General features: G+C 48.3%; 1 protein-coding gene across 2 annotated transcripts in view; it reads right to left on the minus strand.

The window, feature by feature from the left end:
* The window catches only part of AHNAK (AHNAK nucleoprotein), a 111,069-nt gene that overhangs the window by 48,158 nt on the left and 35,518 nt on the right, over positions 1-27,393 (minus strand). For both annotated transcript variants that reach the window (XM_055354307.2, XM_063693214.1), the window contains exon 5: positions 9,490-9,589. In XM_055354307.2, coding sequence (XP_055210282.1) covers positions 9,490-9,589 — 100 coding nt within the window. The remainder of the gene's footprint in view (positions 1-9,489; positions 9,590-27,393) is intronic.

Below are 27,393 nucleotides of genomic sequence, written 5' to 3' on the forward strand. Positions count from 1 at the left end.
TATCTCTCTTACTCCATGAAACCTTCATCAAGATGTATTTAGGCCGGGCGCAGTGGCTCACATCTGTAATCCCAGCACTTTGGGAGCCCAAGGCGGACTCACTTGAGACCAGGAGTTCGAGACCATCCTGGCCAACATGGGGAAACCCCATCTCTACTAAAAATACAAAATTTATCCGGGCGTGGTGGTGCGTGCCTGTAGTTCCAGCTACTCAGGAAGCTGAGGCAGGAGAATCATTTGAGCCCAGGAGGCAAAGGTTGCAGTGAGCTGAGATTGCGCCACTGCACTCCAGCCTAAGTGACAGAGCGAGACTGTCTCAAAAAAAAAAAAAAATGTAGTATTTAACAGAAAGGACTCTGGAGCCCGCCTGGGTTCAAATACTGGCTTTGCCCTTCCGTTCTCTCAATGACTTTGGGCAAATTACCTAATCCTTCTGTGCCTTAGATTCCTCCACTGCCAAATCGGGATATAATTGCACCTACTCACGAGAGCTACCGTGAGGATGAAATAAATGACATCGCATAAAGCATTTACGACATGCCCGACACGTAGAAAGCACCTCAGAGGGTGAGTGCTTACTGTTACCTGAGCATGCCATCCCTCCCTCGTACTCTTTTCCCCAGAATGTCTCCATCTCGCATGGTAGAGACCACACCTGTCAAATTCATCTTGTACTGCTCACTGCAATTTCATGTGTAGCAAACAGGAACAGGAACATTTTATCTGTAATCGTAGCATCGATAAGCAATAGCTTATTCATGAATGTAAAATATTCCTCATTCGTCATGTGCAGAATAAGCAGGAGAACTGGCCCTGCTTCCTCCTGGTATATCATTTAACCCTTAAGAGGCCTAGGAGGAAAAAGACAGGGCAAACTATCAGGAACACAAAGACACACAAAAACGTCCACAGGATGGTCATTTGAACACCAAAAGGACAATCATTTGAACGACATGGTTTCACACCAAGAAGCACTGCCTGGAGAGTGACCTGGTCAGAGGTGGGAAACTCCACCAGCATCTGCTCCTCCTGAAAGTGAACAGCAGCCGAGTGACAGGAGACCCCAAAGGCCCAGGGCCCAAGGGACGCTACGTGGCAACAGCATCAGGGTAGGGTGGGCTGCAGGCCTTCTGCTTTACCAGAAGAATGCTGCAGGCTCATGAATCAATCAGTTCAGAGCTCAGGATGATACGGGAGTTGGGGGCCACTCAGCCTTTTCCGGCCTCCATTCCTTCAGCTTTAATTTGAAAAGAACTGGTGGAAACAGAGGATCACTAACAAATCATCCAGTTCTGAAATTCTGTCCTGTGCCAAAATGATCTACAGAACACTCTCTACATAGATCAAGAAAGGGCAGGCCGGGCGCGGTGGCTCGCGCCTGTAATCCCAGCACTCTGGGAGGCCGAGGCGGGCGGATCACGAGGTCAGGATATCGAGACCATCCTGGCTAACACAGTGAAACCCTGTCTCTACTTAAAAAAAACTACAGCCAGGCGCGGTGGCTCACGCCTGTAATCCCAGCACTTTGGGAGGCCGAGGCAGGCGGATCATGAGGTCAGGAGATCAAGACCATCCTGGCTAACACGGTAAAAATACCGTCTCTACTAAAAATACAAAGAAATTAGCCGAGCGTGGTGGCAGGCGCCTGTAGTCCCAGCTACTCGGGAGGCTGAGGCAGGAGAATGGCATGAACGCGGGAGGTGGAGCTTGCAGTGAGCCAAGATTGTGCCACTGCACTCCAGCCTGGGCGACAGAGCGAGACTCCATCTCAAAAAAAAAAAAAAAAAAGAAAGGGCATGCACAGAGCCGTGTTCAAAAGAAGGGATGGCTGGGTGCAATGGCTCATACCCATAATCCCAATGCTTTGGGAGGCTGAGGTAGGAGGATCATTTGAGACCAAGAGCTCAAGACCAGTCTGAAAAACGTAGTGAAACCCCATTTCTACAAAAAAAATTTTTTTTAATTAGCTGGGCATGGTAGCACACACCGGTAGGTAGTCTTAGCTACTCTGGAGGCTGAGGCAGGAGGATCACTTGAGCCCAAGAGTTGGAGGCTGCAGTGAGCTATGATCATGCAACCACACTACAGCCTGGGTGACAGAGCGAGACCCTGTCTCTGAATAAATAAATAAATAAATAAATAAATAACAAGAGAGACGCCATAGGTCAGGGGAAGGAGGGCTTGTTACTTTATGTAAGGTGTCAGAGAAGATCTCTTGCGAGGTGACATTATAAGGGGAAGACTTTGTCAAGGGGAAGAACATTCCAAGCATAGTTCACAGCAAATACAAAAACCCTGGGATGGAAGCTTGGCTGCCAGATCAAGGAACAGCAAGGAGGCCCTTGTGGCCAGAGCTCCATGAGGGAGGAAAAGATGGGGTCTGAAGAGCAGTGAGGGCCAGGTGGTATGGAAGCCTCTACGCTACCACAAGCACTTAAGCATGCTTCCGAGTGAGATGGGGAGCCACAGAAGGTCATGAGTGAGGCATGGCAATACTTGACTTAGGTTTTGTTTTGTTTTGTTCTGTTTTTTGTTTTGTTTTTGAGACAGTTTCGCTCTTGTTGCCCAGGCTGGAGTGCAATTGCGTGATCTCAGCCCACCACAACCTCCGCCTCCCGGGTTCAGGCGATTCTCTTGCCTCAGCCTCCAGGGTAGCTGGGATTACAGGCATGCGCCACCACACCTGGCTAATTTTGTATTTTTAGTAGAGACGGGGGTTTCTCCATGTTGGCCAGGCTGGTCTCGAACTCCTGACCTTAGGTGATCTGCCTGCCTCGGCCTCCCAAAGTGCTGGGATTACAGGCGTGAGCCACCGTGCCTGGCCTTTGACTTAGGTTTCAAAAAGATTAATTGGCCGGGAACAGTGGCTCACATCTGTAACCCCAGCACTTTGAGAGGCCAAGGCAGGAGGATCGTTTGAGCCTAGGAATTCAAGACCAGTCTGGGCACTACAGTGAGACCCTGCCTATTTACAAATAATTTTAAAAATTAATCAGGCATGGTGATGCGTGCCTGTACTGGGGCGGCTGAGGTGGAAGGAGTGCTTGAGCCCAGGAGTTTGAGGCTACAGTGAGACATAATCCCAACAGTATACGCCAGCCTGGGTCACAGAGTGAGACCCTGTCAAAAACAAAACAAAACAAAAAGGATCAATCTTGCCGGGCGCGGTGGCTCACACCTATAATCCCAGCACTTTGGGAGGCCGAGGCGGGTGGATCACAAGGTCAGGAGATCGAGACCATCCTGGCTAACACGGTGAAACCCCGTCTCCACTAAAAATACAAAAAATTAGCTGGGCATGGTGGCAGGCACCTGTAGTCTCAGCTACTCAGGAGGCTGAGGCAGGAGAATCGCTCAAACCTGGGAGGCAGAGGTTACAGTGAGCCGAGACTGTGCCACTGCACACTCCAGCCTGGGCAACACAGCAAGACTCCATCTCAAAAAAAAAAAAAAAAAAAAAGAATAACAGAAGGCCGGGAGCGGTGGCTCATGCCTGTAATCTCAGCATTTTGGGAGGCCGAGGCAGGTGGTGACACCTGAGGTCAGGAGTTCAAGACCAGCCTGGCCAACATAGTGAAATCATCATCTCTGCTAAAAAATAACAAAAAATTAGCCAGACATGATGACATACACCTGTAGTCCCAACTACTCAGGAGGCTGAGGCAGGGGAATCACTTAAACCCAGGAGGTGGAGGTTGCAGTGAGCCGAGATTGCACCACTGCACTCCAGCCTGGGTGACAAAGCAAGACTTTGTCTCAAAAAAAAAAAGAAAAGAGAGAGAGAAATGAAATGAAATTCTAACACAAAATATAACATAGATGAACCCTGAAAGTGAAGTAAGCTAGACAGAAGAGGACAAATACTGTGTCATTCCACTTATATGAGGTACCTAGAGTAGTCAAATTCATACAGTCAGAAAGTAGCAGCCAGGCATGGTGGCTCACGCCTGTAATCCCAGCACTTTGGGAGGCTGAGGTGGGTGGATCACCTACGGTCAGGAGTTTGAGACCAGCCTGACCAACATGGAGAAACCCCATCTCTACTAAAAATACAAAATTAGCAGGCGGGGTAGCACATGCCTGTAATCCCAGCTACTTGGGAGGCTGAGGCAGGAGAATCGCATGAACCCAGGAGGCGGATTTGCGGTGAGCCAAGATCGCGCCATTTTACTCCAGCCTGGGCAACAAGAGCTAAACTCCGAAACTCTGTCTCAAAAAAAAGAAAGAAAAGAAGAAAGGAAGGAAGGAAGGAAGGAAGGGAGGGAGGGAGGGAGGGAGGGAGCGAGGGAGGGAGGGAGGGAGGGAGCATGGTGGTTGCCAGGGGCTGGAGAATTAGTGTTGAATGGCTACAGCGTTTCAATTAGGGAAGATGAGAAAGTTCTGGAGCTGCACAGTGGAGATGGTTCCACCATAATGTAGATGTACTCTATACCACTGAGCTGTACACCTAAAAATGGTTAAAATGGTCAATTTTATGTTATGTCTATTTTACCACCAGTTTTTTTTTCTTTACATAGATGGAGAACTCACAGATTGGCCCACTGGCAAGGGTCCCATAAGGTTTTAGAGGTTTATAAACACAAGCGCACATGAAAAATTACCCTAGAGTTTTCCCATGGTTAGCTGTGAGTACAGGAATATCTGCCCCCATCCCACCAAGAGGGCTTCAGAATAGAGAGAGAGGGTTCACTGAAAGGAGCGGCAGATTCCAAATAGACGCCTATTCCAGACCAGAGAACATCGTGAAAGAGGAGAGGACTGAAATAAGATGGTCAGAGAAGCAAAATGAGCTAAGGGGTTTGAAACAACAGAACAGAAACATTGTGGACCACCAATGGTGCGGGACGTCTGGTGACAGCTTAGGTGACCAGTCCAGTGTGAAGCTGATAAAGGGGTATAATTACAACAGCTAACGTTTATTAAGCACTTACTGTATGTCAGGCACCACTATAAACGCTGCACAGGCAATAATTCGCATAATCTTCACAACCACCATCTAAGGGATGTTATCATCCTGATCTCACAGATGAAAGAAAAACTGGAACATGCCCCAAGGTAGAGTAGCAAAGACAGGATTTGAACCCAGGCAGTCCAGTTTCTGAGCAGAGCTCCTAACCATGAGGGTATGTGGCGTAAGGCAGGACAGTATGACATCCAACACAATGAGTTTATAGGTTTCCATTTGTAGCTTCAACTCTCCAGCACCTCACCCCTCAAAACCTCCTTCAACATTTAGGACACAGCGTAAATGTCTTTTTTTTTTTTTTTTTTTTTTTTTGAGACGGAGTCTCGCACTGTCGCCCGTGGCACAATCTCGGCTCACTGCAACCTCCCCCTCCCGGGTTCAAGCGATTCACCTGCCTCAACCTCCCATGATGTCTTGATTCAAAAGCTCTGCTGCTCTCAACTGCACAGACTTGTCTTCAAGTCCAGCAATACTTCTCTGATTTTCCGCTTATTTACCAAAATGACCCTGTATGCAGCTGACTGAAGTGTTACCATGAGAAAACCATGTAATGTTCAAACGGGTTTTTTGATATTAAAAGAAACAGCAGTACTCCCTTGAGAAGTCGACTTAGAGAAAGCTGGAGGCTCACGGCGGGGACAGGAAAGGCTTGTTTCTCACATGCCCGTGAAGTGATGTTTACACAAGACTCCAGCTTCAAAGCCCATGAAAGTGGGGGACACGCAAGTTGGTTTCTAAGGAAACATCCATGATCAGGGGAAAGAGGCGTCTCTGGCAAGGAGAACTATAATCTTTCTCCTGTACTTTAAACCAAGGCATGAGAAGATGAAAAGCCACGGAAGTTCCTCTAAGCTCCACAGACTTTATCTGAATCCCTGTGACTGGCTGGTTTAATTCTGCCACCTTCCGTGCCTGGCTCTGCAGAGGTGCTCAGTAGATAAACGCTCATTGAATGAACAGACATTATGCACCCAGTGTACAAGTCCTTTGAGAAAAGGGGTCAAATCCCAATTCCCTTGAAATCCCGAGACATTTAATTTAATCAATGTTGAAGTAAAGTGTACAACAAAAAGTGCTGCATTTGGCAACACAAACACTAGAACCCAGTCTCCAAAGAGCAAGAGAGAAATGGCCACCATGTAAGCACTGGGAAGCCAGCCAGCGAGCTTGCCATCATCTGTCTAGCTTTTTTTTTTTTTTTTTCCAAGACGGAGTTTCACTCCTGTTGCCCATGCTGGAGTGCAATGGCACGATCCCAGTTCACTGCAGCCTCCGCCCCCTGGGTTCAAGCAATTCTCCTGCCTCAGCCTCCCGATTAGCTGGGATTACAGGCGCCCACCATGCCCGGCTAATTTTTTTTTTTTTTTTTTTTTTTTTTTGTATTTTCAATAGAGACAGGATTTTGCTGTGTTGGCCAGGCTGCTCTCAACCTCCTGGCCTCAGGTGATCCACCCACCTCGGCCTCCCAAAGTGCTGGGATTACAGGCATGAGCCACAGTGCCCAGCCCATCTGTCTAGTTTATATTCCAGGCAGACTGTGCTGGAGATCCTCTTGGGCCCTACTGAGTGTGAAGTCTAGTGGAGGCCCAGCACCATGGGAGCCAAAACAGGGATGCCTGGGCAGCATGGGAGAGCACAGAGAAGGGGCCCTGAGTCCAGACTTGGAGGCTCAGGTGGGCCTGGAGTGGTGGTTCAAAGGCCCAGGAAGACAGGGGGCAGAGGGGTGTGGAAGAGCACAATAAAGACACAGGAGCGGCCCGGCGCGGTGGCTCACGCCTGTAATCCCAGCACTTTGGGAGGCCCAGGCGGGTGGATCACAAGGTCAGGAGTTCAAGACCAGCCTGGCCAATATGGTGAAACCTCATCTCTACTAAAAATACAAAAAAATTAGCTGGACATTGTGGTGCATGCCTGTAATCCCAATTACTCAGGAGGCTGAGGCAGGAGGATTGCTTGAACCCGGGAGGTGGAGGTTGCAGTGAGTTGATATCACGCCACTGCATTCCAGCCTGGGTCACAGAGTGAGACTCCATCTCAAAAAAAAAAAAAGACATAGGAGCATAGACCAGCATCATGGATGTGGGGACCAGCACTAGGGTGTTGCTGGAGTGAAAAGCCCACATGGGAAGTGGTGCGGGCTGAGCCGAGAGCTGAGCCATGGCATCTTTGGGTGCTGAGCCAAGGATGTGAACTTCACCCCGAGAGCCATGAGCAGCCACTGAAGAATTTCAAGGAGGGGAGTAACATGATTTGATTCTTTTATTTTAAACTAACCACTATTTAAGCTCAGTCTATCCATGGAGGAAAAGAGCTAAGATAGGCAGACAGTTAGGAGGCAATTGTAGCAAATAATACAAACCAAAAACACTGGAAATGTTAAGAAGGTGGGTGACTGGTGTGGTGGCCAGATGGTTAGCAGAGCTGACCAAAGATGGTAAGGAGGGGGATGGAGAGACACGGAGAGGGGAAGTGGAGGGGAGCCCAGATGTGCAGCCCTGGAGCTCGGAAGAGAAGCAGGCCTGAGAGCCACAGAGCCCCAAGAGGTTGCCCAGAGAGAGAGTCCCGAGTGAGAAAAACAAAAACCCATGACAGGTCCTTGGGAAATTCTGCCACTTTCGAGGTTATGGGAAGAGGGGAGCCCATAAAGGGCCTAGGAAGGGACGGCAAAGTCATCCTAACCAAACAGACGTCAACATGAAGGCGATATCACCAATCAGAGGGGGCAGGGTGTTTCAAGGAAGGAGAAGGAACAGCACCAAGTGCCCAGAGATTTCCCTGGGCACTCATATCAATGAAGTGGAATCAGCAAGAGCAGTATTGAGTGGCAGGGTGGAAGCCTGGGAACGGGAAGTGGGGGGACTGGAGTGAAGGGAAGATGAGGAAGAGGCAACAGGAATGGAACAGGCAATGCTCTCCAGTTGGCTCTCAAAGAATAGCACCACAGCAAGAGGGGTTCGGGCTTGAGGGAGGCTTTCTTTCTTTTCTTTTCTTTTCTTTTTTTTTTTTTTTTTTTTTGAGACAGAGTCTTGCTCTGTCACCCAGGCTGGAGTGCAGTGGCCTGATCTCAGCTCACTGCAACCTCCGCCTCCCGGGTTTAAGCGATTCTTCTGCCTCAGCCTCCTGAGTAGCTGGGATTACAGGCGTGCGCCACCACGCCCGGCTAATTTGGATTTTTAGTAGAGACAGGGTTTCACCGTTTTGGCCAGGCTGGTCTCGAACTCCTGACCTCGTGATCCTCCTGCGCCTCCGCCTTCCAAAATGCTGGGATTACAGGCGTCAGCCACCGCACCAGGCTGGGAGGCTTTCTTTAAAGGAGGTGGAGTATGTCCCTGTTTATTTGCTGAACGGACATTCACCCCAGGCTATGGGTGGAGCGCTGGGCAAGGAAGAGGTGAGAGGAGAAAATGGGGCTCAGATGGAGGAAGCAGGGTCCGCAGGAGCGGATAGAAGGAAGCGGAGCTCCCTTTGCCCAGTGACACAGCAGTCAGTCCTCTCCAGCTGACATTGCCATGTGGGAATGTGGGCTCAGCGAACATGACAAAATGTTGAGAGGCCATGCATTCCATATTTTTGTATATTGTTTTGTTTTGTTTTTCTGGGACGGAATATCACTCTGTCGCCCAGGCTGGAGTGCAGTGGTGCAATCTCGACTCACGGCAACCTCTGCCTCCTGGGTTCAAGCAATTCTCCTGTCTCAGCCTCCCGAGTAGCTGGGATTACAGGTGCCTGCCACCATACCCGGCTAATTTTTATATTTCTAGTAGAGACAGGGTTTCACTATGTTGGCTAGGCTGGTCTTGAACTCCTGACCTCAAGTGATCCGCCTGCCTCGGCCTCCCAAAGTGTTGGATTACAGGCATGAGCCACCATGCCCAGCCAGTCTCCTGATTCTTAAATGTTTGCAATTACCTCCAAAAAACAGTTTCATTTTGGTACAGGCCAGAAACATGGCTATGGCCCAAACTGAGCCAATGACCCCTCCACGTAGCTCCCTATGACCCAGGATTTCCATACCCCACAGTCACTCACTTCTTCCCCTCCAGCTCACCCTCCATGTGGGCATCTCCCTCCTAGGAGGCCTGAAAAAGACTTTCCTTTAGAGGATCAAAAAGACTTTTTCTACACTCTGGTAGATCTTCCACTAGGAGTAGATTCCAACCCTTTAATTCTGAGTCTTTGGTTTCTGCCCCACCCTGGCTTCTGGGTTTAATAGGTACTGTCTTAAAAGAATGTATATATTCCACGGCAGCCCTCCCTATGAAGAAACGCTTGAGACTTCTTCTGAAGGAGTACGTAATCCTTCTGTAGTAAGTGCATTTCCTGTGGGCTTCTCACAAAGCTGAAAGAAGAGTAGGGTTTGAATTTCCAGGCCCAGGAGAAAGAGGGGCTGGGCTCCTGGGGTCCTGAGCCATATCCTTCCACGTGTGGCTTCCACAGCCCAGGCAGGCATGCCCATCTGTGATAAAGGGTATCATTATCATAATCAAGGTCATCCGTCTTTCAGTCCCCATCACTTCTCTCACCTGCATTTGGGGTGGAGACTGAAACTGCCCCGGCTTGGCTGCTGGCTTCCTTCTGTTTGTTCTGGTCTTTGCATTCCAGTGCTGATGGCTGTGGTGTGTTCTAACAAGGATAAAGATTATCACCAGGTCACTCATCAAATCATCCAATCAATGAGCACTTTTCAAATGCCTACTATGGGTGTATAAAATACCAGAGACCCCACGTTTAGCACCACCACCCCCCAACACACCCCAGCCCAGCCCAAGCTCCACCGTTGCCTGGAATCTCTAGCTGTAGAGAAGATAACAGAGAATCTTTAGAAGACAACTGGCCTAAGCTGAAGGACAGCCCTTTGTGAAAGCCCGGGGAATCTCACACAAAGGGGACAATGCTATCTCCAGTTCATCCGCCCACCAGACCCAGTCATTCTCCTCAAGGGCTTTGCGAGGACAGAAGGAGAGAGATAAGGTACAACTGAACACTGAGGAACAACGTGTAAGAAAGGAGGGTTTTATTGTGGGACCACAGCACTCATCGGTTACTGCCCTCTGGGTATCTTTTCTCCAACAGCATTAAGCTGGATACTGCGGGGCAGGGGTTCCGATCACTAGACTCGGCTCCACTCAGAGTTCCTGATGCCTTACACAGTAGATCTCCAATCAGAGGTCGCTACCATCTGTGGGGAAGGGGAGTGTTCCCATCAAGAAGGAGAGCCCACCTGGCCATGGGATTCCCTGACCAATAGCAGGATTCCGTCTGGCAGCAACACTGAAACCAGTTCGTGGAGAACTATGGTTGCCATCAGTGTTTTCAACGGGTTACTCTTTTCATGTGTTTGCCCAAGTCTAACACCATCCCAGGAAATTACTCTTCCCAGCAGGACGCAGTGGCTCACGCCTGTAATCTCAGCACTTTCAGAGGCTGAGGCGAGAGGATCACCTGAGCCTAGGAGTTCCACACCAGCCTGGGCAATATAGTGAGACCCCCCACCTCTACAAAAAATAAAAAATAAACAAAATTAGCCAGGTGTGGTGGCACACAACCGTAGTCCCAGCTACTCAGGAGGCTGAGGCAGGAGGACTGCCTGAGTCCAGGAGGTCAAGACTACAGTCAGCCATGATCACACCACTGCACTCCAGCCAGGGCGACAGAGTGAGACCCTGTCTCAAAAAAAAAAAGGAGATTGCTCTTCTCCAGGGGATAGTAACCCAAAGGTTACATGAAAGGATTGAATCGGGACCTTCAGTTTCAAACAGATTAAATTTCTTTTTTATTTTCTTTCTACTGTTTTCTTTTCTTTTCTTTTCTTTTTTTTTTTTTTTTTTGAGACAGAGTCTCACTGTGTGTCCCAGGCTGGAGGGCAGTGGCCAGATCTCAGCTCACCACAACCTCTAGCCTCCCAGGTTCAAGGGATTCTCCTGCCTCAGCCTCCCAAGTAGCTGGGATTACAGGCATGTGTCACCATGCCCAGCTAATTTTTAGTATTTTTAGTAGAGACAGGGTTTCACCATGTTGGCCAGGCTGGTCTCGAACTCCTGACCTCAGATGATCCACCCACCTCAGCCTCACAAAGTGCTGGGATTACAAGTGTGAGACATCATGCTCGGCCTGTTTTCTTTCTTTCTTTCTTTCTTTCTTTCTTTTTTTTTTTGACAGAATCTCGCTCTGTTGCCCAGGCTGGAGTGCAGTGGCGCAATCTCACTGCAACCTCTGCCTCCCGGGTTCAAGCAATTCTCCTGCCTCAGCCTCCCAAGTAGCTGGGATTATAGGCATGTGCTACCACACCAGCTAAGTGTGTGGCTAAGCTTATTTTTAGTAGAGACGGGGTTTCACTTTCTTGGCCAAGCTGGTCTCAAACTCCTGACCTCAGGTTATCCACTCACCTCGGCCTCCCAAAGTGCTAGGATTACAGGCATGAGCCACCGTGCCCGGCCTTTTTTTTATTTTTTAAGAGATGGGGGTCCAACTATGTTGACCAGGCTGGTCTTGAACTCCTGGGCTCAAGCGATCCTCCCATCTCCACCTCCCAAAGTGGTAGGATTACAGGTGTGACCCACCTCGCCTGGCCAAATTGGTGAAATTTCTTATTCATCTTTCCTTCTTACAGGTGGACTATCTTCCCTGTTCCGAGCTTTCAGGAGGACTGTTGGGGCCACTTAAATTTTTCCTCCCCATAATGAAGCAAATTCTTCATTAGAGTTTTCTAGACGCTGAGACAATAAATTATTTGTCTTTGTCTCTGAGAGCTTATCAGTGTCCCAGGCATTCTGGAAATGTTTGTGGCTTGGATAGATGAATGATGAGTGATGAAAGAATGAATGAGTAGTGAATAAATGAATGAATGAGTGGTGAATAAATGAATGAATGAGTGGTGAATAAATGAATGAATGGTGTAAGAGTCTTTCAACTGAATGATATTTTCATTTCTCTAACAATCGATGGCATGAAAATTTCCAAGGTTCTTAAAAACTGCACATAGATTAATCCCATCTCACTGATTCTTCTTTCCTCACAAATTTTTAAAATTCTAATAATAATCAGATATAAATTATTTTACAAAAACAATCCTGTCTTTCCCAGAAAAAGTTTGGTTGAGAAATTCAGCATGTGATGACTCTTCTTTTTATTTCAATTGTTCAGTTTCTAGTTATAAAATGAAACTCAGAATAAGTCCAAATAATCACAGAAGGAAGGAATTTTTTTTAAATTTAGAAACAAAGATTGAATAATAATGGCAAACACATTGGCGCTTACCACATGCCAAACGATTTTTACCCTTATGTTAACTCCTTACATCAACTCTGGAGACAAGTACTACTATTACCCCGTTTTACACAAGAAGAAACTGAAGTACAGAGAGCTTAAATAACTTGCCCTAGATGGTACAGCTAGAAAGAGCCAGAGCTGGCCAGGCACAATGGCTCACACCTGTAATCCCAGCACTTTGAGAGGCCAAGGTAGGCAAATGGCTTGAGCCCAGTTCAAAATCAGCCTGGGCAACATGGCGAAACCTTGTCTCCACAAAGAATTCAAAAATTAGCCAGGACCGCCGGGCGCAGTGGCTCACACCTATAATCCCAGCACTTTAGGAGGCTGAGGCAGGTGGATCACCTGAAGTCAGGAGTTCAAAACCAGCCTGATCAACACGGTCTCTACTAAAATACAAAAATTAGCACGGCGTGATGGCAAGCGCCTGTAATCTCAGCTACTCAGGAGGCCGAGGCACGAGAATCACTTGAACCCAGAAGGCGGAGGTTGCAGTGAGCCAAGATCGAGCCATTGCACTCCAATCTGGGCAACAAGAATGAAACTCCACCTCAAAAAAAAAAAAAAAAAAAGTAGCCAGGCATGATGGTACACGCCTGTGGTCCCAGCTACTCAGGAGGCTGAGGTGGGACAATCACCTGATCTCAGGGAAGTCGAGGCTACAGTGAGCTGTGATCACACCACTGCACTCTAGCCTGGGTGACAGAGTAAGACCCACCTCCCCCCACCCCGGGCAAAAAAAAAGAAAGTGGCAGAGCTGAGATTTGAACCCAAACTACCTGGTTCATAAACCCACACTCTAAATGCTAAACCATCCATTCATGTTTCATAGCATATATTAGGAAACATGAAAGAAGGAAAAAAAATCCAAGCCAAAGTTGCCAGTATATTCAAGATAAGAAGTTATCCTATAGAAAGCATGGCTTTCAGCTAAATATGTAGATTACCTCACAGTGTCCTGTTGTAATTCATTGCCAAAACCAGAGTGCTTTAGAAATAACAGTAATAGGCCGGGGACAGTGACTCATGCCTATAATCCCAGCAATTTGGGAGGCCGAGGCAGGCAGATTACAAGGTCAGGAGATCGAGACCAGCCTGGCCAACGTGGTGAAACCCAGTCTCTACTAAAAATACAAAAAAAAAACCATTAGCTGGGCATGAAGGCATGCACCTGTAGTCCCAGCTACTTGGGAAGCTGAGGTAGGAGAATCACTTGAACCTGGGAGGCAGAAGTTGCAGTGAGCTGAGATCACACCACTGCACTCCAGCATGGGGACAGAGCGAGACTACATCTCAAAAAAAAAAAAAAAAAAAAAAAAGCAATAGCAGTAATATGCCAGGCGCAGTGGCTCATGCCTGTAATCCCAGAACTTTGGGAAGCCGAGGCGGTTGAAGTGTTTGAGGCCAGAAGTTCAAGACCACCCTGGTCAACATGATGAAACCTCGTCTCTACTAAAAATAGAAAAATTAGCCAGGCATGGTGGTATATGCCTGTAATCCCAGCTACTCAGGAAGCTGTAGCTGGGGGATCACCTGATCCCAGGAGGCGGAGGCTGCAGTGAGCCAAGATCGCGCCACTGCACTCCAGCATGGGTGACAGAGCCAGACCCTGTCTCAAAAAAAAAAAAAGAAAAGAAAAGAAATAATGGTAATATTACTAAAAGCAAGCAAAACAAAGATTCTATAGTAGCTGGACTAAATAAAGGAGTAGGAAACGAGTTCAGTTACTATTCACTTTAGAAAATGAAACAATCAAATCATTAAGTAAATGGTTTTCTGATACAAATACAAAATTAAACTGAAACCATTAAAACAAGTCACACTGCCTTAAAAGTCCTAGGCTCCCTCTGAAAAGTGAACTTCAGGAAAAAGCCATTATGAAATCCAGCCATCCTAGGTGCTGTTGCAATTCAATCACTAGAGATTAATATTAAGATACTCTATGAGTCTAAACTGTACGGAAATCATCAAGCAGGGAGAAGGAAAATCTTGTTAGTAACAAAGAACTACGCCTAGAGAAAATTGTCAGGGAGAAAAATTCTTCCACAGCCACCACTCTGATGTAATATTGAAAACAGGTTGGCTGGGAGCAGTGGCTCACACCTGTAATCCCAGCACTTTGGGAGGCCGAGGCGGGCAGATCACGAGGTCAGGAGTTCGAGACTAGCCTGATCAACATGGTGAAATCCTGTCTCTACTAAAAGTACAAAAGTTAGCTGGGCGTGGTGGCGCGCGCCTGTAGTCCCAGCTACTCGGTAGGCTGAGGCAGGAGAATTGTTTGAACCCGGGAGGCGGCGGTTGCAGTGAGCCGAGATCGCATCACTGCACTCCAGCCTGAGCAGCAGAGGGAGACTCCATCTCAAGTAAGAAAGAAAGAAAGAAAAATAAGAAAGAAAGAAAGGAAGGAAGGAAGGGAAGGAAGGAAGGAAGAAGGGAGGGAGGGAGGGAAGGAAGGAAGGAAAGAAAGAAAAGAAAACAGAGGTTGAGAAAAATAGAGGAGCAAATGACATTAAGGTGTGGGTGGGAGAAGAAAATTGCCAAGGAATTAAATGGTATAAAATATAAAGTGTTCTTAAAGCTTTTCCTTCTAAAATGTACTTATCTGTGGGAAACATCATACTGAGTGATGTGTGGGCCTTGAAAAGATTAAGGCTGGATCCAGACTGCGGTATCGTTCCTGAGGTACAAGGAAAAGGTTTGAAGATGGGCCTGATATCATCAAAGCCAAGCACAGGTCAAAACCAACAACTGCTAAAGTGTTCTGAGCTGATCAAAGGAGGAATCCAAAGGCCAGTGCACCGTGCAGCCTGGGACTGAATGATTGGCATTGTCATCTCGTCATTCCAGGACATGACCACTATGTGGCAGGAAAGGATGTGGCAGAAGGGCAGGCTATGGCACCAAACAACTCCTTGAAGCCACTCAAGAAAACAGAGGATAAGGAAGGGAAGGGGGAGGTCACTCCTCTGAGGCCCTCCAAGGCCCCAGACTCTCCCATTTCATATCTAAAGGTCATGGTGAAATGGGTGGAGAAAAGTGATACACAACCTTTCCTATCAAAAAAGGTAGAGACATGATTACTCACTTTACGTAAAACAGTTACTAAGTAACAGAAGACATAGCATTAAATAGCATCATTACGACATATCTGATTATGTTACTAATGTGAATCACTCACAATTTCCTGTCCAAGAGAGAGCTGAAATTTTTGTTCTAACAAGATCATAGAAACTGGTAATAGGCCAGGCGCGGTGGTTCACGCCTGTAATCCCAGCACTTTGGGAGGCCGAGGCAGGCAGATAACCTGAGGTCAGGAGTTCAAGACCAGCTGGGCCAAAATGACGAAACTCCATCTCTAGTAAAAATACAAAACAATTTTGCCAGGTGTGGTGGCACACGCCCCTGTAATCCCAGCTACTCAGGAGGCTGAGGCAGGAGAATCACTTGAACCTGGGAAGCAGAGGTTGCAGTGAGCCGAGATTGAGCCACTGCACTCCAGCCTGGGTGACAGAGGGGAGACTTCATCTCAAAAAAAAAAAAAAAAGTAAACACTGGAAATGACTTAAAAGTCCATCAATAGAGGAATTGTCAAATATGCAATATATCTATGCTGCACAATATTTCACAATGAAAAGAACGAGGTAGGTCTGTTTTCACCTACATGGAACATCTCCAAAACGTTAAGAGGGGAAAAAGGAAACTGCAAAACAACACAGTCCAATCTTATTTATGGTTTTATGGCTTTTGTTGTTGTGGTTGTTGTGTTGTTGCTAACCCACAAAACTCTAGGCTTCTATGTTAACATCCAGACTTGTCCAAATGCATTGAGCAAAGTCTACAGGGCACATGCCAAGATGAAGCCAATGGTTATCACTAAGGAGGAGCATGCAAGTGTGTTTGGAACAAGCGGAATTTCTCTTGTATTGTTTTAATTTTTTACAAAATGAATGGCATACTAAGATTACACTAAATGTAATTATAATTACACTATATGGTGTAATTAAAAATTGAATCTTTGGGGCCAGACATAGTGGCTCATGCCTATAATCCCAGTGCTTTAGAAGGCCAAGGTGGGAGGATCGCTTGAGGCCAGAAGTTTGAGAGCAGTACCTGAGCAACATAGTGAACCCAGACTCACTCTAAAAAAAAAAAAAAAAGAATTTTTTTTTTATTAGCTGGGCGTGGAAGCTGTGCCTTTAGTAAGAGCTACTCAGAAAGCTGAGGTGGGAGGATCTCTTGAGTCCAGGAGTTCAAGGTTACAGTGAGCTGTGATCATGCCAGTGCACTCCAGCCTGAGTGACAGAGCAAGGCCCTTCTCTAAAAATAAAAAATAAAAACAAAAAACAAAATAAATAAATCTTTGGAAACGTTGGCTCTAAAAATTTCCACCTGCCCAACAGAATATTCATTAGGATTGAAAGTACTTTACCAGCTGTGATTACTTCAACAAGGGGAGGTTCATTATTCAACAAATATTTATTGAGCATCTACTGTGGGCCAGGCACTGTTCTAGACTCTGGGGATATATTAAAAATCCCTGCCTTCATGGAGCCTATATTCCAGTGGACTTTATGGCCTCTATTCCGCCTCTCTTCTCCCACTTCCTTTGGTGGGAGTGGTCTCTGGAAGACAGGCGTGGGCATGGGGAGATAAAATATGCCCGGAGGCAGGGGCATGACATAGATGAACTCTGACCATGTCTTCTAGGCCTGGGAAAGAGGAAAAGATAGAAAGGGTTTAAGGCTTTAGTGCAGACCCATAGCATCTGACTGGCCTCTCACTAAACATCCTCTGTATCTGTTCAAACCTGCCAGGCACAGTGGCTTATGCCTGTAATCCCAGCACTTTGGGAGGCCGAGGCGGGTGGATCACCTGAGGTCAGGAGTTCGAGACCAGCCTGACCAACATGGCGAAACCCCGTCTTTACTAAAAATACAAAAAAATTAACTGGGCATGGTATTGTGTGCCTGTAATCTCAGCTATTCGGGAGCCTGAGGCAAGAGAATCGCTTGAACCCAGGAGGCAGAGGTTGTAGTGAGCCAAGATCGCACCACAGCACTCCAGCCTGGGCAACAGAGCAAGACTCCATCTCAAAATAACAAAAAACCAGCCGCACAAGTTGAGCTGTCGGCAGCTGCGCAGCTCCTAGCCACTCCTCCACCTCCTGGAGACTGTGAACCAAGCCACAAAGGGGAAAGGGGTGTGGCCGAGTGCTGGTGGGGCTTAGGAGCTCCTGGCTCCTCTGGGATGCCAATGAGACTTCCCTTCTGGCATGAGGCCACGTAGAATGATGATGGCTGAGAGTGCAGCAGTAGGAGGACAGAGGATAACTGGTAAAGGGAAAGTGAGTAAGTAGAAGGAAGTCCATGTAAGAGCTAACTGTGCTCCATCTGGGCCAAAATGGGGAGATCACATCTCCCTTCAGGCGTCATATGACACCAGACCAAGGCTCAGCCAAGCTTTTCTGTGCTGGAAAGCCAGAAGCCAGGAAGGAGAGCCTGTTGCTCCTGGGTGCCCTCACTTCCCGGTCCTCTGCTCCTCTGTCCCCCGCACCAGACTACCTGGCTCCAGCTTGCTTCTTGTCTAAGCTGAACAGAATAGAGAAGAGGGCAGGTAAAATGCCTCAAGACAGGCCTGGCATGAAAAAGTGGAACTCAGTTTGTGGCTTACCCAAGAGATTAAACATAGTCTAGTTGTATCCACGCAATTAAGGTGGGAAGGTTAAGGATCCTGTATTCCAGATCAACCTGCACTCACAAAATGAGGATCGTAGTAAACGCAAAGGAATGACTCAATAGTGGCGAAATTCAGACATCCTTGACAAGCCAGTAGGGGAGATATTTCAGGCTAGGGCAGCCTCACCTGAGGCCTTCAAATCATACTATAAAGGTACCTGGCTGCCCCACCTGAGCCCAGCCTAGCCAGCTTCCCAGCTATGCCAGTTCACACAGGTGCTAGAAGGCTGGGGTAATCTGATTGGCCCAGAGAGTCATGTGTGCTGCAGAACACTACCTTCATTAATGATCAGAGTCAGGTTTGAACCTGTTCCTCCCAAACCTACGTGCTGTCCCTCAGAGAGCCCGATGATGACACACAGGGCGTGGTATGTGGCTCCGAACCTCCCCAGTGACTTAAAAAATCCAAGTGGGTTTTAAATTGCTGCTCCCAGTTGATCATACCAGAAATCGAGTTATAGAACCGCCTCAACATCATTTTTTTTCTCCCACTTTGAGCTAAGTGAACACACTGGGAGATTTCTGCCTCACCACTTTACATAGTAAATAAGCCTTTCATCTCCCCTTTGGCTGGGAAGAGCTTACTCTGTGTGGACAAGGAACCAGCAGAAGCCTCTATGTCAGCTGAGTTTTGAACAAGGCAGCGTTGAGCTGGGAATGCTCACTATCAAGTTTTTTCCCCCTTGACAACTGGATGTGGACATTGCTCAGACATACTGTATCACATTAAAACATACAATTCTGGCCAGGCACAGTGGCTCACATCTGTAATCCTAACACTTTGGGAGGCTGAGGTGGGAGAATTGCTTGAACCCAGGAGTTCGAGACCAGCCTGGGCAACATAGTGAAACACCATCTCTACAAAAAAAAATCAAAAACACAAAACAAATTAGCCAGGCGTGGTGGCACTTGGGAGGTTGAGGTGGGAGGATTTCTTGAGCCCAGAAGGTGGAGTGGCAGATGGCACCACTGCTTTCCAGCCTGGGGGTCAGAGTGAGACCCCATCCAAAAAAAAAAACAATTTTATCCCTGCCTTTCAAAGGGATTTCCAGTCTCAATGCCTCAAATTCTACATTCTAGAAGAACTTTGCCTGCCAGGCGCGGTGGCTCACGCCTGTAATCCCAACACTTGGGGAGGCCAAAGTGGGTGGATCGTGAGGTCAGGAGATTGAGACCATCCTGGCCAACGTGATGAAATTCCGTCTCTACTAAAATACAAAAAATTAGCCAGGCAGGGTAGTGCATACTTGTAGTCCCAGCTACTCAGGAGGCTGAGGCAGGGGAAGTGCTTGAACCCGGGAGGTGGAGGTTGCAGTGAGCCGAGATCACGCCACTGCACTTCAGCCTGATGACAAAGCAAAACTCCATCTCAAAAAAATAAAATAAAATAAAAGAACTTTGTCAAAGCCTGAGAGAAATAAATGCACTTGCCAAACCCCAGCATGATGTGAGCGCTTTGCTCTCCAGATGCCACAAATACTCTACTGCACTCACATGTCAATATATCACAGCCAAGTGCTGCCCAGCAAATACACAGGGCTTTGTCTCATTCTGCAGCGCTGGACGCTGGCCACGGAGCCACTGTTGCTGTGTCTGTCAGGCTCAAAGAGAGCGGTGGGGCAGGCAGGGGGCATGGGGCAGTTCGCTGCAAAGACAAAGCCAGCCCCACATTGCTGCAGGTGGGAAACACAACCGTCCACATCCCAGCCAGGCTTTCCAGGTCAAAAAATTCTCCAGGAAGGAAGGGAAGGAGAACAAAAGAATAATCAAAAGCCACACTTCCTAGACTTAAGCAGTGAGAGACGTTTCAGATGCCAGCCACCCATTTCGGACCAAACTGGGCAGATTTGGGGTGTCTTCTCCTCTTCCACACCCGAGCACTCCTCCACTCCCTCTTCCTCAACTTCCTGCCCCAAGCAACACCTTTTTGCCGTTCTTGCCACCCCACCTTTCTTGGGCTTCAGGTCCTCGACTTCAGAGTCTCCAAGCTTTTCCTCTGCCTCCTTTCCCACCCCAGCAGGGCAGTCCTGGGGGCTGGAATGGCGTCAATTTGAGGAGTTTGCCAGCCGACAGGGCACAGAATTTAGCTGAATTCACACTCAGCAGCTCAAGGAAAGCAGCCAAAGTGCAAAACTTCAGGAACTGTTTATTAGAGAATGTTTATTTTGTTTTGTTCTTTAACTTTTGTTTGTTTTTACCCTAAGTACAGGCTAAAACCTGAGAGACCAAGAAACTAAACAGTAATTGACAGAAGGAAAATTGGAGCACCAGTCGCTGAGGGGAAGTGTATGAAGTGATCAGTTAGTGATAAGATGACTTATCAAGTTTCTGCCACGTGCCATGTGCCTGGCCGTGTGCTGGAGACATAATGATGGACAAGCGTACTACATCTCACTCACAGAGCTGACGGTCCGGAGCGAGAGGCAGACAGACAAGCCATTGGCCACTGATATTTTAATACAAATAGTGCTAAGAACAAAAAAGTACAGAGCAACTCGAATGCGTGAGATAGCTGGGGAAGATGGGGAGTATCCAGGAAGGCTTCCAGGAGGAAATGACCTCTGAGCTGAAACCCAAAGGATGAGGAAGAAAAGCCTGCATGAAAGCCAGGGTGCTGGAAAGAGAAGAGTACGTTAAGAGTACTGGGAAGAGCTGAGTGTGGCTGCAGAGGCCGGCTTGAGACTGCAGAGGGTGACAGTAGCTAAGTCAAAAGCAGAGAGACCACCGAGTGCTCCCTGGGCGTTGGCTGGAGTATGAAAAGGCTGAGACATGTAGTGTTCGGAGCCACCTCCAAGACCTTTTTTTCCCAGTGTGAACCTATGTACAGTTCACGCTGACTTACTGAAGCATTTCTGTCCAACTTTCAATTCTCCATATTCCGTGAGAGTTCAGCAAATGCTCATAAATACAAAACAATCAACAGTCCAATTCATGTCAGAGTAGAGTGAGTGGGGGACACGCCCTGACTCCCATGTTTTTTCCTGTCCTTATTTCTGCCACCAGCAAAGCCCAATCAAAGGTTCTCCACGATTACTTAACCAGGCATGGCAAGTAAGCCTCAGCGGACACACCGGATCTGACCACTTCCCCTTCGGAAACTGTAAAACAACGAAAGTGGGCTGGGCACGGTGGCTCACGCCTGTAATCCCAACACTTTGGGAGGCCAAGGCGGGGGGATCCTGAGGTCAGGAGTTCGAGACCAGCCTGGCCAACATGGTGAAACCCTGTCTCTACTAAAAGAAAAATTAGCCGGGCATGGTGGCGGGCGCCTGTAATCTCAGCTACTCAAGAGGCTGAGGCAGGAGAATCACCTGAACCCGTCAGGCAGAGGTTGCAGTGAGCCAAGACCGTGTCATTGCACTCCAGCCTGGACAACAAAGCGAGACTCCATCTCAAAAAAAAAAAGAAAAAGAAAAAAAAAGTGAGTGTTTGCAGAACATGCAGAGTGGCCTTTTTACCTGGGTTGCCGGCAAGGTCTGGACTCACCATCCAGTGGCAAGAACCCGATTAATCCAAGGTGTTTATTTCCTTTTGATAAACAGTAACATGTGATTTTCCATTTTTAGACACAATAATTACTTCAAACTAAGAGCAGTCACCAAAATCAGTACTTAGAGGGAGTGGTTTTCCTTCATAAGAGGGCAGCAGCTCAGTTTAAAAAATAACTTCTTTTAAAGTCCCTGCCTCCAGGCCGGGCGCGGTGGCTCATGTCTGTAATGCCTGCACTTTGGGAGGCCGAGGCGGGTGGATCACCTGAGGTCAGGAGTTCCAGACCAGCCTGGCCAACATGGTGAAACCCCATCTCTACTAAAAATACAAAAATTAGCCAGGCATGGTGGTGCGCACCTGTAATCCCAGCTACTAGGGAGGTTGAGGCAGGAGAATTGCTTGAACTCAGGAGGCGGAGGTTGCAGTGAGCCAAGATCACACCACTGCACTCCAACCTAGGCAACAGAACAAGACTCCATCTCAAAAAAAGAGAGAGAGAGAGAAAGAAAGAAAAACAAAGAAAAAGAAAGAAAGAGAGAGAGAAAGAAAGAGAGTCTTAGATATGATTCAAGAGACACGCAATTTTTGGAAAAACATGGTGTTTAAATAGAGTGAAGGACAAAAAGCCAAGCATCCCTGCCAGGCCCCCCAGCAAATTTACCCAGAGCTTATCCCACCTGGGGCTCCTCCCTCCTGCAGCTAAATTCCTAGAATTTATTTTCTAGGAATTTAGACAATCCGCACTGGCTGCCTCCACTCTCTCATCTGACTTCCCTATCTGGCTGAAGGGCCCGCTTGAAATTCAAGTTGTGAGCCGAACTTGCAATCTTACAAATAGAAAATGCCCTGGCATTATTCTTGCCTGCCTGCTCACATTCCAGCCCTCCCCACCGCCTGGCCACCGAAGACAGAGGACAGAGGCGTGGTTGGCAGCCACGCGCCCTTGAGGAGACCACACACCTAGGTAAACACTGGCTGGAAAGACCCAAGGTTGTCAAAAGCCTCCCCTTTCACCTGGCTGGGGCTGGGGAACCTTAAGGCCAAAACTCCTCCACACAGGGGTCAAGCGCCCCTGCCCCACCCCCTACCCTGCCCCCTGCAGCTCAGCATCCAGAGGATGTCAGGAGCTCCTAGAGGAGAAAGCAAGGCGGTACCACGTACCACGCTGTTTGTGAGGATGGGCTAAAAGGCTCTGCCGTTTCAAAATGCCCTAAGCTGGCCTGCTGATGGGCCTGAAATAACCACTGACAGACCCATCCGTCAGGGTCTAAAAGCTCTCTTTTTAAATGTAAAGGTTCAAAAGCAATAACATATATGACGCTGACACTCTCCAGGACCTTAGTTTCTCAGGGTACAAAGCTGTCATTTGAAGGAAGTCTGGATAAAGGGGAAAGCGCGCAATGAAAGGCCAGTGTTTGGGCACTGGGGACCCACCAGGGTAAGGGGTGAGGTCCCGTGGCCACCCCTTGGGAGGTGTAAACCTGGCCTCAGCAGCTTCCCGACAGCCCCCCAGGGTCTTCTTTCCACTTGCTCGCCCCGTCTTTGCTCCCCTCTGTGTCCCACGCCTCCAACCCAGTCTGCGGGCACATGGCTCACAGCAACCCCAGGGGATAAAAATCTGCCTAGCAACGGGTCATGAGGACCAAATATGGCCTGGCGAGTGACAGTTCGGCCAATGGGGTGTGGCCGCAGATGCTCTCTAGAGACCAGGGTCTCATGCCCTTGATTCTGAGGGCCCCGGGCTTGCTGGATGGGGGCTCACCGGGTATCATCCCGTTTCTGGTTGGAGCAAGGGACCTTGCCTCGCTATTGAAAGCGCGCTGCTTTACTTCGATTGTAGGTTTGTTTGGAGTGCCAGGAGGGATTTATGGAGACAGGGAGCGGGGCTAAAGTCCCCTCGAAGTCACCCTTTGGCACTGTCCTTTCTCCCTGTGAGTCCTCTCCCTCTTTTTCTTTCCTTCCCGCTCCACGCCCTTCAACGCTCCCTGCCGCTCATTGCAAGCCGCCGCCCTTCCCTCCCCCTCGACCTAGGGCTTTGCTCCTCCCCTGCTGCCTCCCCCGACACACCTCCCCCTACTCTCCACCCGCCCCCAAGCAGGACCCCTGGCCACACTGTCCGCCTCTGCCCATCCCGGGCTCTTTCTCTCGTTTCCCCCCTTAGTTTTCTGCTTGCTTTCTTCTTCTCCAGCTCCCCATAATCTCCGGAATGAAGAGCAAGCGGTCCGGGCCGGTGCGGTGGCCCATGTCTGTAATCCCGGCACTTCCGCAGGCCAAGGCAGGAGGATCGCTGGAGCCCATGAGTTCCAGACCAGCCTGGGCAAAATAGCAAGACCCCCTGTCTCTACAAAAAAAAAAAAAAAGGCGGGGGTTGGGGGATGGTAAACAAGCTGGGCATGGTGGCGCACGCAGGTAGTTCCAGCTACTCGGTAGGCTGAGGTGGGAGGATGGCTTGAGCCCAGGATGTCCAGGCTGTGCATGATCACGACACAGCACTCCAGCCTGGGCAACAGAGCGAGACCCTGTCTAAAAATAAATAAATAATAATAAGTAAATAAATAAATATTAAAAAAAAAAAAAAAGCCAGTGGTCTGAGCTTGAGGACGCCCGAGTTCCTTCCCCTTGGGAGGGTGTCGGGGTTTGTGGGGTCGGGGGAGCTGCTGCATCCCACCCAGGAGGCCAGGAAGACTGAGATCCTTCTACTCACACCACAGATTGTTGGCAGGTTCTCACTTCGGGCTAAAATCAGCCTCGCCCTGCAGCCAAGCAGGGCCGGCAAGTGAAGAGATACAGGGGAAACTGTCAGGGGCGGGAGCAACTTTGTTTCACCCAAAATTCCTCCCTGCAGCCCCCTTGCATTTTCAGGTTCTCCCCCAGACAGCAGGCTCAGCCCCTCAGGGCCCCAGCTGGCCAGAGGGTTGTGCCTGGCCTGCATTTTCCTAGCTGCAGGGCAGCAGGACGCCATGGGCTTAGCCAGGGCTGGGGGGCTTCCAGCCTGCGTGGGCCCGGTGGTCTGGGACCAGTGGGTGGGGCTCGTTGCAATGCAAATGATTTGATCATAGTTTCTCCCTTGTTTACTATTACAGTGGAAGAGTGAAGACTCAGGAGAGGAAGGACCCAGGGTGGCCCGGGGCAGGAGAGTCTCGGGAGGGACTGACAGCAGCCAGGAGGCTGAGCCTGAACCCTAAACCCTAAACCCTACTCCCTCCTCCCCAAAATGGGCAAATGGGTGTATGTCCCAGTTTTTTCCTTTCAGGGCTGGACCTGAAACCAGGCAAGCTGCCTGGCTTTCAGGTTTCATTCTGAGTCCGTCCCCCTTCTCTTGCTCCCTGGCCTGACCCTGCTAAACCTCCCACGCACACATCTCCACTTCCACACTTTTATTCCCCGGTCCTTCTGCCTGGAATTCCCTCCCCACACTCCTCTCCAAACCTTGAAATAGTTATACACTGTTATTAACAGTCTTCCTGGTACCAGAGCAAGCAGAATGCTATTAAAAGCATGGGCTTTTCAGTCAGCACAGACCCCAGTGTGAATCCTGACTCTGCTGTTTGCTAGCTGTGTGACCTTGGACATCATGCTTAACTTCTCTGAGCCTCAGTTTTTTGTCTGTTAAATGAGAAAAATAATACCCACCTCATGTGGTTGTTGTGGAAATGAAAAGAGAGAAAGCATGTAAAATACATACACAATGCCTCACACAAACTAAGAGTATATAGGAATAGCTAACACAGTATTTACTATATGCTGACCACATTATGTTAATTTAAATCATCCTCCCAACAAAGCTGTGAGAGAAGAACCATATCTTCCCTGTTTTATAGATTTAAAAAATAGGGCTGGGGATGTGGGCTCACACCTGTAATCCCAGCACTTTGGGAGGCCAAGGCGGGCAGATCACTTGAGGTCAGGAGTTTGAGACCAGCCTGACCAACATGGCAAAACCCCGTCTCTCCTAAAAATACAAAAATTAGCTGGGTGTGGTGGGCACGCCTGTAGTCCCAGCTACTCAGGAAGCCGAGGCAGGAGAATCCAGGAGGCAGAGGTTGCAGTAAGCTGAGATGGCGCCACTGCACTCCAGCCTGGGCAACAGAGACTCCGTCTCAAGAAAAAAAAAAAAAAAAAAAAACTGAGGCACAGTGAGGTTTGATAACTTGCCCAAGGTCACGCAGCTAGGAAATAGCAGAACTGATAACTGTTATTATTATTATTCCCCTACTAGATGGTAGGCTCATTGAAGAAAGGGGCTTTGCACATAATAATTGGGTTTTATTAATTTGTTTTTTGAGACTGGGTCTCGCTCTGTCATTCTGACTGGAGTGCAATGGCACAATCACAGCTCACTGCAGCCTTGAATTCCTGGCCTCAAGTGATCCTCCTGCCTCAGCCTCCCAAAGCATTGGGATTACAGGAGTGAGCTATTGTGCTGGGCCATAATAACTTTAATAACTACTTTCGATAATGTTAAAAAGTCCGAGTTCAAGTCCCTGCAAATTTCAAGAGGCATCCTCTATTTCCTAAAATTCCCCCAGAAAAGAAATTCCCAGCTTCTTCAGGGAAACAGCAGTGACATCACAGGGAAGAAAAAAAAAATTCTTTTTTTAATCAGAAAGCTTGGATCGATTTTGGCCAAGTCACCTCTTCCCAACTCTATGAGTTGAGACCAATCGCTTCGCTTTTCTGAGCCTCACCTTTCTGGTTTTTAAGATAGGGTCAGCAAATGCCAGAGCTGCCTGCTTGCCTGGGCAGAGCTGAGAACCCAGTGTGAGATCTCAAGAGATAAAGCACTCTGTGGACTAGAACGCCCTGTCCAAAGAGAAGGCCTTTTCATTAGTAACCCTTTCCCATCCTTGGCCCCACTACTGGGAAGTTTTTCCATTAGGGCCAAGCCTCAAGCGTGTGGTGGAAAATAACAGAGGCATTTAAAGGGAAATGAAACTGCCCTCCTCAGCAGAATGTTCCCCACACATTTGCTGTGGCCCATGGCAGCGCCTCTGCTGGGTGCCTTCAGCCTTAGGAAGCACCAGCGGCTGCCTGACGCCACGGGGCAATTCAGAGGCTGGTAAACAGCACATGGCATTCCCGGCCCGTGGCAGGCATTCATGCATGGAATTCTTTGTCCTCGTGAGGAAAGACAGAGAGTTGCTCTGTGCTGCAAAGCTCAAAGCCAGAATTCCATTTTCAAAACTCCCAGCCTGAGATCACGCCAAGGCTAAGCGTGCCACCAACCCCTTAAAGTGTGCTTGTGAGATAAACTTGCCCAAACTTGGACTTTTTTCTTGAAAACTTGGGTTTCCTTGTTAATTCCAATGAGGAGTCATGGCAACGTTACAATGGAGAAACTTAGCAATCTCCTACTTAACCAAGGAATTGAAATTAACATACCCATCATGTGCCTCCTGACATGAGGCACCAAAAAGGACCCAATATCACTTCTGTGGAATTCCTGCCCCAAAATGCATAACCTGAACCCAATCATGAGGAAATATCATCAGACAAACCCAGATTGAGGGACGTTTCTAGAAAACTGGTCCCACACACTTCAAAAATATCAGTGCCATGCATGACAACAAAAAACTGAGAAACTATTACAGATTAAAGAAATAAAGAGCCGGGCACGGTGGCTCATGCCTGTAATTCCAGCACTTTGGGAGGCCAAGGTGGGTGGATCACTTGAGGTCAGGAGTTCCAGACCAGCCTGGCCAACATGGTAGAACCCTGTCTCTACTAAAAATACAAAAAATTAGCTGGGTGTGGTGGCTATTCAGGAGGCTGAGGCAGGAGAATCACTTGAACTCGGGAGGCAGAGGTTGCAGTGAGTCGAGATCGCACCATTGCACTCTAGCCTGGGTGACAAGAGTGAAACTCCGTCTCAAAAAAAAAAAAAGAAAGAAAGAGACCAAGACAACTAAACATCATGTGAGGTCATCAACAATT

Source organism: Gorilla gorilla, chromosome 9 (genome assembly GCF_029281585.2).
Source record: "Gorilla gorilla gorilla isolate KB3781 chromosome 9, NHGRI_mGorGor1-v2.1_pri, whole genome shotgun sequence".
NCBI classification, from domain to species: Eukaryota; Metazoa; Chordata; class Mammalia; order Primates; family Hominidae; genus Gorilla; species Gorilla gorilla.